Source organism: Aythya ferina (assembly GCF_964211825.1).
Source record: "Aythya ferina genome assembly, chromosome: Z".
In the NCBI taxonomy this organism is placed as follows: domain Eukaryota; kingdom Metazoa; phylum Chordata; class Aves; order Anseriformes; family Anatidae; genus Aythya; species Aythya ferina.
Window position 1 is genome coordinate 15,711,929 of NC_140299.1, and position 12,023 is coordinate 15,723,951.

The 12,023-nt window shown below is 34.0% G+C and overlaps 1 protein-coding gene across 2 annotated transcripts in view; it reads right to left on the bottom strand.

Moving 5' to 3' along the window:
• Positions 1–2,824: 2,824 nt before the first annotated feature.
• FGF10 (fibroblast growth factor 10) overlaps positions 2,825–12,023 on the bottom strand; it is a 65,269-nt gene continuing 56,070 nt past the window's right edge. For both annotated transcript variants that reach the window (XM_084503220.1, XM_084503221.1), the window contains exons 4-5: positions 9,365–9,468; positions 2,825–5,155 (exon numbers count right to left, since the gene is read on the bottom strand). In XM_084503220.1, the coding sequence (XP_084359346.1) occupies positions 4,958–5,155; positions 9,365–9,468 (302 nt within the window). In that variant the 3' untranslated portion in view covers positions 2,825–4,957. The remainder of the gene's footprint in view (positions 5,156–9,364; positions 9,469–12,023) is intronic.

Consider the following 12,023-nt stretch of genomic DNA (forward strand, 5'->3'; position numbering starts at 1 on the left):
TTTTAGTGCAAAATTTAAAATGTCCATTGGGAACATTTATCTTGTGTTTTTAATTTATGCCTAATACCTTAATTTGTTTTGGTTTGTTAGTATTGCTTGAAAGATCCCAGTCCATTGGCCCTATCATATAGAAGGTACTCACTAATTTTTTTACAAAATTCTACTGTTCCTGTAATTGAGGAAACTAGGCTTTTTCAGGCACTTAGTTGTATCTGCTACTAGAAGACCATTCTCAAAACATTTTGATTGTTCTGAATGGATCAGTCCACTACAATTTGAAAGGATGTTAAACTGTATGTGTGGGCTCCTGATAAGGCAGATCCTTCTCTGGGTGCTGTCTCAACTCATTAAAAAGAAAAGAGAGCAAAGGCTGAAGTGCTTATACTTCACTTATACAGTTTTGTGGCATAAATTTTAGAAATATGGGAACAAGGTGAGACTTGACTATTTCTAATGCAAGAAAGTATATAAATTAGGTGGCCATCAGGAAAAACATGGATAAATGTTTCAGGGAGAACATTTTGCGACTGCCATATTTTTTCTACTTAGACACACCTCACTGAATAACATAAGTTCCTGCATGTCATAAATTGAAGGTAATCTGATTTTCAGTTGTTTATAGATAGACAAAATTGCAGATTAAAGTGTAGGTGAGTGTTTGATATTTTCCCAGACTTCTCTGAACACTGTTAACAGAGAAAAGAGTTAATGAAATTCTTTCACCAGTTAAAAAAACTGTTTCATCATAAAAATAATAATAAAAAAAATATAGCATCATTTAAATGGAGCCATAGTAATTTATATGGTGAAATAGTGTACTTCCTGAGCTTGGATGAATAGCTACGCTGAAGATGAACACACATTATACTTGCAGCAGTAATAAAGAAGCTGTAGTATTTTGATTCTTCATTTGCTACATTATCTCAAGATAATCATCATCAAAGAGTCTGACCTTTGATGTAATTATAGGCCCTGTATTTTCACTGCAGTATACCGTCTATATATCATCAATACCCTAAGTATTTCACATAGAACTACACACTAAGATACTTCCAGTGTAGTTGTTGCTGTCTTCTGGTATTGAGATGTGTATTACCTCATATTTGGACAATGGACATGTATTTCTGATGTCAACGTTAGCATATGAGATTCACTGTGCTTTATTAGAAAATGTTAGTCCCAAATAGTTAATCGCAACATAGTCAGAGAAAGCTCCATATGAGGTTCAAATATTCTGAGTAGGTAGACATAACTATGAATTTTAATCTGATAGGTATGAAGCAAACTATTTTTTTTTTTTTTTACATAATGTGATGGGAAACATAACCTTTTGCATGTTTTTGTCTGTTACTTGCAGTTGCATTGGAATTGTTTCACTTGAGCTTTTTCTGAAAACACCATCAGTAATCGTACACCAACTAGCTGCATCAGAACATGTTTGTGTGTTGTGTTGTGCTCTTTTCCCCAACTCAATAGAAAATAAGGAGAATGAATGATGATTCACAAATCTAATTTAAGAGGGTTAATAATGACACTTTAAAATAGGCAATGTCTTCCTTAATTAATTCATGGATTACTGATTGAAGTAGTTAGAACTGTATGAATAGAGACAACCAGTTTCAGCAGGGACATGAATTATGTTGTACTTATACACTTATATTATTAAAGCTTACTAACCTCTAGTGAACTTTATAACACAAAATGTCTTGAATGAAATCTTGTATAAAATGTGACTACTTTTCCATCTCTGAAGTTTACTTTAAAAATGTAAGTACACGTTCTTCCAAAAACCCTTCATTCTTTCATTAAAGATGCTTGCTTTAAATTCATTACTTTTTTCACTGTATAAACTAGGTGGATCTGAATACTTACGGGAAGAATCTAAAGCATTTGGTTGTTATTAGTGTGGAGATAACTGACTCACACATGCAAAAAATTAAAGAAACTTTACAAATGTTCTAGTGATTTTTGTTTTGTTTTAGGGCTATACAGCACCAAACCACATCCTGTAGTACAACAGACCTTTTCCCTTTTTATTTTTATTGTGCAATATCACTTCAGGTTAATAAAACAAACAAGGACAATACTCTTATTCTCTATTCCCCAGATTTTATTATTTTTATTTAAATATAACATGCTATACATTGTTGCTCAGTGATTTTTGCTTTTATTTTCTTTTTAAATCCCTCCCCTGTTTTCCTTTTACTCCGGAGTCTGTTATGTTGACAGAAAACAGCTTATAGTTGAAGAACTGTGATACTCTAGAGTGTCTGCAGTTTGCTTCCACCACAGTGGAATATGGTATGATAATGATGCAGGAATCACTGATTCCTTCAAGGTAATTTTGCTTTGGTTAATTCTCAGAAACAACTATTCACGTCATAAATGGCTCCTGACTCACTTTGGAAAAGTGATATTTTCTGATTTTGGCCTCTGAGCAGCATAAAGTTTTGAGTAGTATTACAAAGTTTATGCATAATCCCTTCCCTGACCAAGTAAACTAGATAATTCTTTAAAAATCATTTGTACCCTAAATGTTCTTTAAGTGATCAGCCAATACTGCAATTGCCCAAGCTAACATTGAATGTTCACTGTGGGTGGTCCGTTATGTCTTGTCAGTATTCATTATTGATTACAACTTTAAACAACAAAACCTCACTTCTACTATGGTAGTTAAGTTTGCTGATTGTCTGCATTTACATTTAAAATCTGAAATTATTATTTCCCTTTCTAGAAAAGTCACATTTGTGAAGAAGCAAGCTGGAGATAAAGTTCAATGAAATGTAATGTTAGCTATCGGCTAAAATGTTTTGTCTCAAATGACTTTCTGGTTTTAAAACAATTGACTTTATTTAAGTACAGGAAATACAATCTGACCATTTTGTATTTTATGGGAAAGCTATTATTTTTTGCTTAAAAAAAAAAAAAAAACACAAACAGCTGATATTTAAATAACAGATTAAGATTGAAGTGCTGGTTAAACATTGACTTAAATAAGTTATAGAAGACTCCAACACCAGCCTTTTTAGAGGTTAAACATTCTCAAAAAGACACATTATGCAAGGCTATCCTTTGTACCAAAATACAGTTTCCAAACAATAAAAATAAAACCAACTTTTTCACAACAAGAAATATTGAAGATAAAACTGCAGCATCAATATAATCTCATAGTTATCACTTAAAGTATTTAGAACAAAATAATATTATACTACTTTTGTTTCTTACTACAGACACTGCAAAGGCTTATTTATTTATTTAGTGGAATACAATGTGAAGACAGTGGTACAAATTGTTTGATGTACTGTTTTCTATTTATCTGCTCTAACAAAATGAATCTCAATATGGTTATATTGGTGAGCTATCCAGAGCTCTCTAAAATTACAGAGTAAAGCAAAACATAAAACAAACCTTATGTACCTTTAATCGAACAGACTTCATATCACGCTTAACTTTGTTATACTGCAGTTGCTCAAGTTAAGCCATGGGACTAGTAACACTTTATAAAAATGTGCTGGATATTATGCATTTTGAGCCTTCAGTTACAATGATGGATATGAAAGGCATGCTAAAGCTGGATACCAGCACGGCTTTTTGGTTGGCTCTCATATATAATATACATGTGAGTAATAGTCTCTGATAAATGCATGCACATGATTTTGAATCCCCTACCCCTCAGTCCTTATTTAGGTATTGCTCCCAGTATATGCCTGTGATTCTACAAGCTGGTACCAAGGACAAATGTGCTGAATGGGCATATTAACTGAATAAGGAGTGCAGGACTGTGTTGCCTTCTTACTTACCTTTCAGAGACCAAATTTTACACTTGGGAATTACATACTGTTTAGTTTTAATATGTGCAGTCTCAGTGATTTTAACTGGGCTGTCCACATCTAGGTTCCAGCCCAGTGCTTGCCGCAAAGTTTCTCACTGATTGCAATGCATCTTTGATCCCCAAATCCAAGTCAGACATATATACAAACAGATGCATTGACACCCAAGTACAGAGGTGGCCCCTCCTCTCAATTTAAAAACAGCAGAAAGACCCTTTGAACAAAGTATTTCTTGAAGTTTGTTCTTGAGTGTTGAGAAGTAAAAAAAACCTCTCCAACATAGACACCCAATACCATAAATTCAAGCACTGCTTGTTTGGTCTTTTTGCTTAAGTGCAAGACAGTTTAAGAAAAAAAAAATGGATTATACACATTAAATTCTGCCTTTAAAGCCATGTCCATTCCCTATTCTCAGTGTGCTTATGAGGTTTTGACACTTATCAACCTCTGCATAAAGTACCGAGGAAAAGGGAAAACAACAAGCAAATGAGGAAAACATTTCAAAACAAAAAGATATTTAACATCCTATTAAATAAATAACTTAGAAAGAAATAAAAAGGAATGAAGTTAGAACATACAAGCAAATCATACTATCTGTTTTGTTAAAACAGTTTTACACTACTTTGCTTATATTCCTTAATCTTATCCATTCTTCCACAAGGCTTCTCCAAAAACATCTTTGCTTTTACATATGACCCAAGTGCTTCCAGTAAATGCTTGTGTGTCTAACTGTTCATTGGATCATTAGGCTTGAATAAGCAAATAAGGTCCTTGATACAAGTTAGTATTCCATAAATAACTTTCCCCATGAAGATCATTCAATAGATTGTCTCTCATCTGTTAAATTCCGTCGCAGAGATTAAAAAAAATAATAAATTGTTCACACTGGCAATAACTTCCATCCCGTTTGATCCAGCTTGTATCTTGATTTTAAGATATGACACTGAACTTAATAAAAGTATTTTATCTGCCAGCAATAAGTTCAAAACCTTCAGAGGCTTCCCCTGCTCTTTTCAAACAAGCAGATATCTGCGCAATTTCTTTGCACTTACTCTTCGAGAGGACTACAAATTATGCTTGACATAAGAGCCTTTGGTTCAACTGAATTGATAATATAGTTCCTTCATCTATGACATTACTACCATTGGAAGAAAGTGAGCTGAAGTGTTTTTCCTTCTTGTTTTCTGTCCTCTTTTTGTGGCTCCCCTTCCATTCAGAGCCACAAACATTTGCCTTCCATTGTGCTTCCAATTTAGGGATGCATATGTGTTATATCCATTTTCTTCTATTCTTTCCTTCAATTTGCAATCACTGTTAAACTCCTTCTGTAAAAAGAAGAAAACACCAATTCAGAATAAACAAATTTCACTGAGATGCATTTAAAGCATCACTTAGATTACAAAAAGTGAAAAAAAAATAATTATAGCAATAATTATAGCAATAAAATGATATAATTCATCCAGAGTTGAAATGCAACTTCTCTGTATTGGAACACAGGAACAATATTAAATCATATTCTCAACAATAAACTCGAAGTATGAGGTAGTGCTCTTGGAATCATTCATCATATTTAAATTCTAATAAATACGACCCTTAAATATCTTGAACCAGATTATTGATACCATATGTTAAACAATGGCATACTTCTTATTGAAAGTAAGATCCTTTACACTACACTGGCCATGAAAAAGTGCTTTTTTGGGTGGGTGCAAATCACTGTCAGGCTGTTGATAGAATGGATGTGAAGCCTGTTTACTTGCTGATTTGAAGAGGGGCTTGGCCTAAAAGAATGATTCATATATGAGCCTATATCTTATTGTAAAGATATTCACAGTAAAATTCAGAGCAGTTTTGGGTAGGATACCAGGGATTAATGCTTTCTATTTTTAAAGGAGAATCAGTTGCCCATTTGCTATAAAGGATAAAAAATACAAGCATGATGAAGCAAGTAGAGGGAGACTATAATGTTAAATGCACTTTTATTTGGATCTGCTTCTCTATAGTGAAGACAAGAAAGATTTGTTTTCACAAAAAAGTAATTACTACATATAAAAAAGTCAGATCAAATTACTTATATTCCATACAGAAAACTTTTGAAAGTATAACATTTACAACATACTGAAACATCAACCAAAAATTAATATTTTGTTGTTTCTGCATTTATAAAAACAAGATGTTATTGTACAGCTCAAATGGAAGCATGTCAGAATCTTAGAGTATGATATACTAACCATTCTTAAGGTGTTTATGAACAAGATAACAAATTTGTATGAATAATAAAACATTTTTCATGGGATAATAATTTCAGGGATTTTTTGATTATGACTAAAATCTGTAGATATTCAGATAAAAAAAATATATATAGAAAGTATCTGCATTAATAAAATAGACATTATTTATCTGAATTATATTGTTTTAAAACAACGCGGGTCAAATACATATTTTTTTCTATTCCTATTAATTTAAACTAGATTTTTTAAACTAGTTAATGTTCAGTACTTCAAAACAGTAAGAAGTTTCTGGTGTATTATTAATGTTTAACTTGATTTTAAGACCACAGAACACATACTTAATGCTTTTTTAACACAATTGCACATATGCAAACACAATTTGGCTCTCAAAATGCACTTAAATTTTTGGATTAGTAGTTAGTGGAACAATAACTGTTGGGGAATACACTGGCAGGAGAAAACTCCTATGCAAAACAACCATTAATGCTGCCTGTATTCATACGCTAACATACAGATAATTTAACTTTTAGTTGCTGTAATAATTTGCTACTTCCTATATCAAGGTATTAAGAAGGCAGGTGACTATCAACTATAGTTCTAAACTACAGTAATTTTTCCTATCTGACAGAGTATTAATTTGTTAAAGAAACCAAATGAGTCTTCCTTGGTTCCCTCTAGTCAGTCAAATGGTAACATATTTGATAAATGGAGAAACAGTCATACTTGTTTTTCCAGATGCAGAACCATACTAGAATCCAAACTTTTTTTTTTTTTTTTTTCCTATTCTAGATAATACAGAGAGAACGAATGATGTTGTGAAGTGGCTAAGAAGTCTTATTGGCAGGGGTCTGAGTGTTAGCCCAGGACTGCTTTGTTCATTCCAACCAAATTTCAGTATAGCCCTGCACCTATATGGTGAATGAATGTCTATTGTGCACATGCTTAAGAGTGTTTTTAAAATTTTTATTGGTTCTGTTTTTCATATCCATCTGCAAGCTGCCACTCTGCAGTAATATGAGTCTAACTGCAAGTCTTAGGAGGATGGGAAAAATAATAACAGAAGCATTCTTGAAATCTCAGAAGTATTATGGAATAGGTTTTGATAAGTCATTATATTGTGATTTTATGATGTGAATATTGAAAAATTATCTCAGTTGGAATTAAAAAACCAGCTTTCCACATTCATAGCCTCCTGTCAACACTATTTCTAATACACTGTGAATTACTGAATCTTATGGCAGCAGTTTCCACCTACGGTACATGAAAGCTGTTTTGCCTTCTTTTGTGTACGAATAGGGTTGGATGAACTCCTACCACACCAGCAATGGATAACAAGTTGGGTAGGAAACCTTATTTTAGGTTTTGGGACAGATCATCACAAATGACTAACTTAACAACATTAACCAAGATTTGTATTGACTGGTGATATAGGCTAATATATTCACTTATGTCCAGAAGTATTCCTGTGATCAATAAAGCAACAGAGCTTAATTGAAAAAAGGTAACAATGTTAGTCACTCAGTATACCCTTACGATTCTCAAACGTGCAGGGCTGACCACTGATTATCTATTATATCTCACCAGTGTAATTTTATAAATTAAAATCTACATTTATGGGAGCTTAGGAAAAAATTATCTGTTCAGGTCTTTCTATCCCTAATGCAATTCTTCAACACTGCCCAGGAACTGGAGGAGATCAGAAGTAACCTCATAAACTAGGAGTGACTAGTAACAACAGTGCAGATAAGGGAAGACAGTTTATGAAGTTTATATGAACTCAGTGCACCCAACAGAAATGCTTACTTAGAAAAAAGGGCCAAATGACATCAACCCCCTTGAATCTCAATTGATGCAATCGGTAGTCTCAGAATGGCAATACTTCATTGTTTTCAGCAGAAGTGGGCTTAACTATGTGACCCTCTTTAAAACCTATGGATGTTCTGAATCCAGAGCAATCTGAAGATTGGCTCATCACCTCTGTACATGACTTGAATAAGTTTACACTTATGTGGGTTCAAACTGGATAAAAAGTTACAAAATTACAAACCAGTTGATATGTAATAACAGAACAATCTGATGTCTGTGCCATCATGCGGATGTGTGAGTGTAAACTTGAATTTAGTAGTCAGATTTCTAGATTATACTGCTTCCTATTAAGAATTTATTATTATTATTATTATTATTATTATTATTATTATTACTTGTTTAAACTGGAAATATCAGTAAACCCAAACTTACAGAAATGCAAATAGCACAATTTTCAAATGATATCCAAATTCTTCTCAGTCAAAATATCTCTGTCTCTTTGTCCTGTCTATAAGCTTGTGTATTAATTACTATAGTCATTTTATAGCTAAGTGCTCCAGAAATCTTCTCAACACTCATACTTTGATGTGCCTTCTCCATCAGCTGAAGTTTACAACATTTTAGGTACACTTTATTTCCTCAGAATCACTAATTATTGTGTCAGTACTGCAGAAACTCGGCTCTGGTGAGGCCGCACCTCGAGTACTGTGTTCAGTTTTGGGCCCCTCACTACAAGAAAGACTTTGAGGTGCTTGAGCAAGTCCAGAAACAGGCAACGAAGGCAGCTGGTGAAGAGTCTGGAGAACAAGTCTTATGAAGAGCAGCTGAGGGAGCTGGGGTTGTTCAGTCTGGAAAAGAGGAGGCTCAGGGGTGACCTTATTGCACTCTATAGGTACCTTAAGGGAGGCTGTAGCGAGGTGGGGGTTGGTCTATTCTCCCATGTACCTGGTGACAGGACAAGGGGGAATGGGCTTAAGTTGCGCCAGGGGAGTTTTAGGTTGGATCTTAGGAAGAACTTTACTGAAAGGGCTGTTAGGCACTGGAATAGGCTGCCCAGGGAAGTGGTTGAGTCACCATCCCAGGAGGTCTTTAAAAGACCGTTAGATGTAGAGCTTAGTGATATGGTTTAGTGGAGGACTTGTTAGTGTTAGGTCAGAGGTTGGACTAGGTGATCTTGGAGGTCTCTTCCAACCTAGATGATTCTGTGATTCTGTGAAAAATATGGAAAAAGAGCCTTAAAGATTACATTTTGTAGATCCTTTCCATCAGCCATCAGTTAGTAAGAAATGTGACTGAAGCAGTGAACATAATAAATCCCAGCTACAAGAAGCTTGTGGCTGGGGGGGCTGCTGGTTTACCAGAGGGTGACATTTTGATGAACAGCTAATTTTAGCTCTAATTAGTAGTAATACACAGACAAGTGGGATTTTCAGTAGGTAAGAGAGGAAAATATGTTGACTACTGCCATCTGTTTGGAAGGTAAAAAGAGGTACTTACAGAGCCATAGACTTTTCCTTTCTTGTTCATGGCTAAATAATAGTTGCTTTTAATAGACTTAACTGCCACGACTCCAATTTCAACGGATGTTATCTCCAATATGCCTAAAAATAAAAAATCAACTATTTAATCACTTCATTATATGATTTTCTCACTATAGAAAGAACAGTAAACCCCCCAAAATACTAAGCTTCTAATACTCAAAATGAATTGACCAATAGACTTCAGTAACATTCTTCTCCAAACTATTGCAAGAGTATACACAAATATTGTTTCAATTAACATGTTTCCTTTGCAAACCCTGCATTTTAAACCCCATAAATACTGAAACAGCTCCATTCTTCTTAGCATAGATTTTACTAAAATTTATCAGAAGAGACATCTGAACCACAGCATTAAATTAAATCTATAGCATATGTCAATAGAATGTTAGATTTATCCCAATCTTCAAAACCAGTGGTAAACTATTTATTCCTTGTAGGACATTTAGATAAACTAAATCTCTTGGCTACACTGAGATGATAATTCATTTTTGGCAAGTGTGTTGACATTTTGGGATATAGTAAGACTAACCCTAACGGCCACATTATCTTTGCTTTTCAGATATCAGAAACGTTTTGCTCTGTTTGTAATAAATATGATTAACTTTTTTTTTTTTAAAACAAAACAAAACAAAACAAAACTATTTCTGGGATACTGGATACCTCAAGGGGCCAGTAACAGGACACAGAAATTTTCATCCCTGCATTGTCTGTCCAAGAGCATACTGATTTGGGACTAGCAGTTAGTACCACTTACACAGGGAGTGACTTCAGAGGTATATTTTCAGCTATTACTAGAGAACCTGGATGGCTCTGTTGTTTTAATGCAAATGCTTTAATATAAGATAAATATGGTTCCAAAGAAATATCTTCTAAATGGTTAGTATAGGTAGTATACTCCAGCCTTTCTATTGATATTAAAGTAGTAGTAATGGGAAAAAAAAGCCATCTAACTCAGAGGTCACAAAGGGGCAACCACTGCGGAAATTACTGGAGGGCCAAAAGTATTGGGAAATCTTAGAGAAAAAACATCCTACATAAAGCCAACAAATAATATGATGAATAGATCAGCTGGGACAACATTGATGAGTTGCCAACTACTTAAAGAAAAGGCATCTGCAATAATTTGGTACTACATATGTCCAACACTTTTTGTCTGAGCAGAGAAAAACTGGAAAATTCATATGTTTTTTTCATTTACTTAAAATTCCTTATGGTAACCACACACCAACTGAATCCGAGCGTAGCTTGTTATTCAGTGCTTTGTCTGGAAATGCTGTTTTTCTGTCCATGAAAACTGTATGCAGTCTGTGCAGACTGTGTAAGCATCTGGAGTTCAGTTTGCAGTGGACGTTTGTAGGAAGCTCCTTCACTGCATAGATATGTATATATTAATAATGGCTGCTTTAGGTACAATGGAAAAGTCAAGCAATATGGCCATTGTGCTGCAGGTCTGTATAAATCAGGATTAACAGATGAGCGAGGTTGATACTTGTTCTGTGACTTGACATAGAAGCTTTGATGCTAGCTAGACAATGGCTGTGAATCAAGCACGACAAAGAAATACCTGATTTTTAATAGGAAGAAAATTGATGATATAGGTTATGGACATGAAAAATAAAAGAAATATAAACCTAGGCAATATAATGGAAAAAGCTTCCTTTTATTGCCATGAAAGAAGAGATGGACTTTTCTGACTGCATTTTTTAATATATATATATATTAATATAATAAATTCTGGATTTATATAAATTACCTATTTTTAAATAAAAATATATGTAAATGATAATGCATTTACCAGAGAATTTGTATTTATTTAACAGGAAGCAGTAGGTTGGCCAGAGCTACAGAGTGATTACATATTAGAAAGACTTCAATGAGAATGGCAACAATAAACAACAAGAGGTCTAGGATCTAGTAAAGCTCTTCAAAAAATGGACCGTGTTAAACCAGAAATATATACATATATATGTGTATGTATGTATATGTACACAATACATTTCCTGTCCAAACCTATAAAGTACTCAGGGAGGAGGGTTATTTTGTTTTAATTTCTTTATGAGTGCCTCATGCTACAAATACTGATTTCAGTATGTAAATGTAAGTGTTGATAGGCATAGTTTATCATGTACTGCTAAAAAAAGCAGTGATAAAACCTTCTCTTGTAAGAATTTAATTGTAAGTTTCTTAACTACAGCATGAAAAATCAACACTGCTAAAGATTGTGTTGCACATATATACTAAAAAACGTCACTCACAGAGCTGAATATCCATTGAGTTTCTAACAGCTGCATGAGAGCAGTTCTGTGACAATTACCTCTTGAGCTTGAAACCCAATGGGTTTAAAAAAACAGTGAAAGCATAGTTACATATGGCATTGCAAGTGTGCTACCTGTGAGGGAGTAAGAAAAACAATTTCCCAAATAAGCTCATTCCATCATCAGAGGTGTATCCAATTCAGTAGCAGCAAAGGCCTTTCTACTATATCTAGAGCTACCTTTTTCCACTGCTAGGTAGAAAAAGATATGCCTGGTTAGATAAATGAAAAATCAAAACATAACTTCCATTAGTCACCTACATGCAATGTTAGCTTGTGCATTAGCACAAGGTCCTAGGTG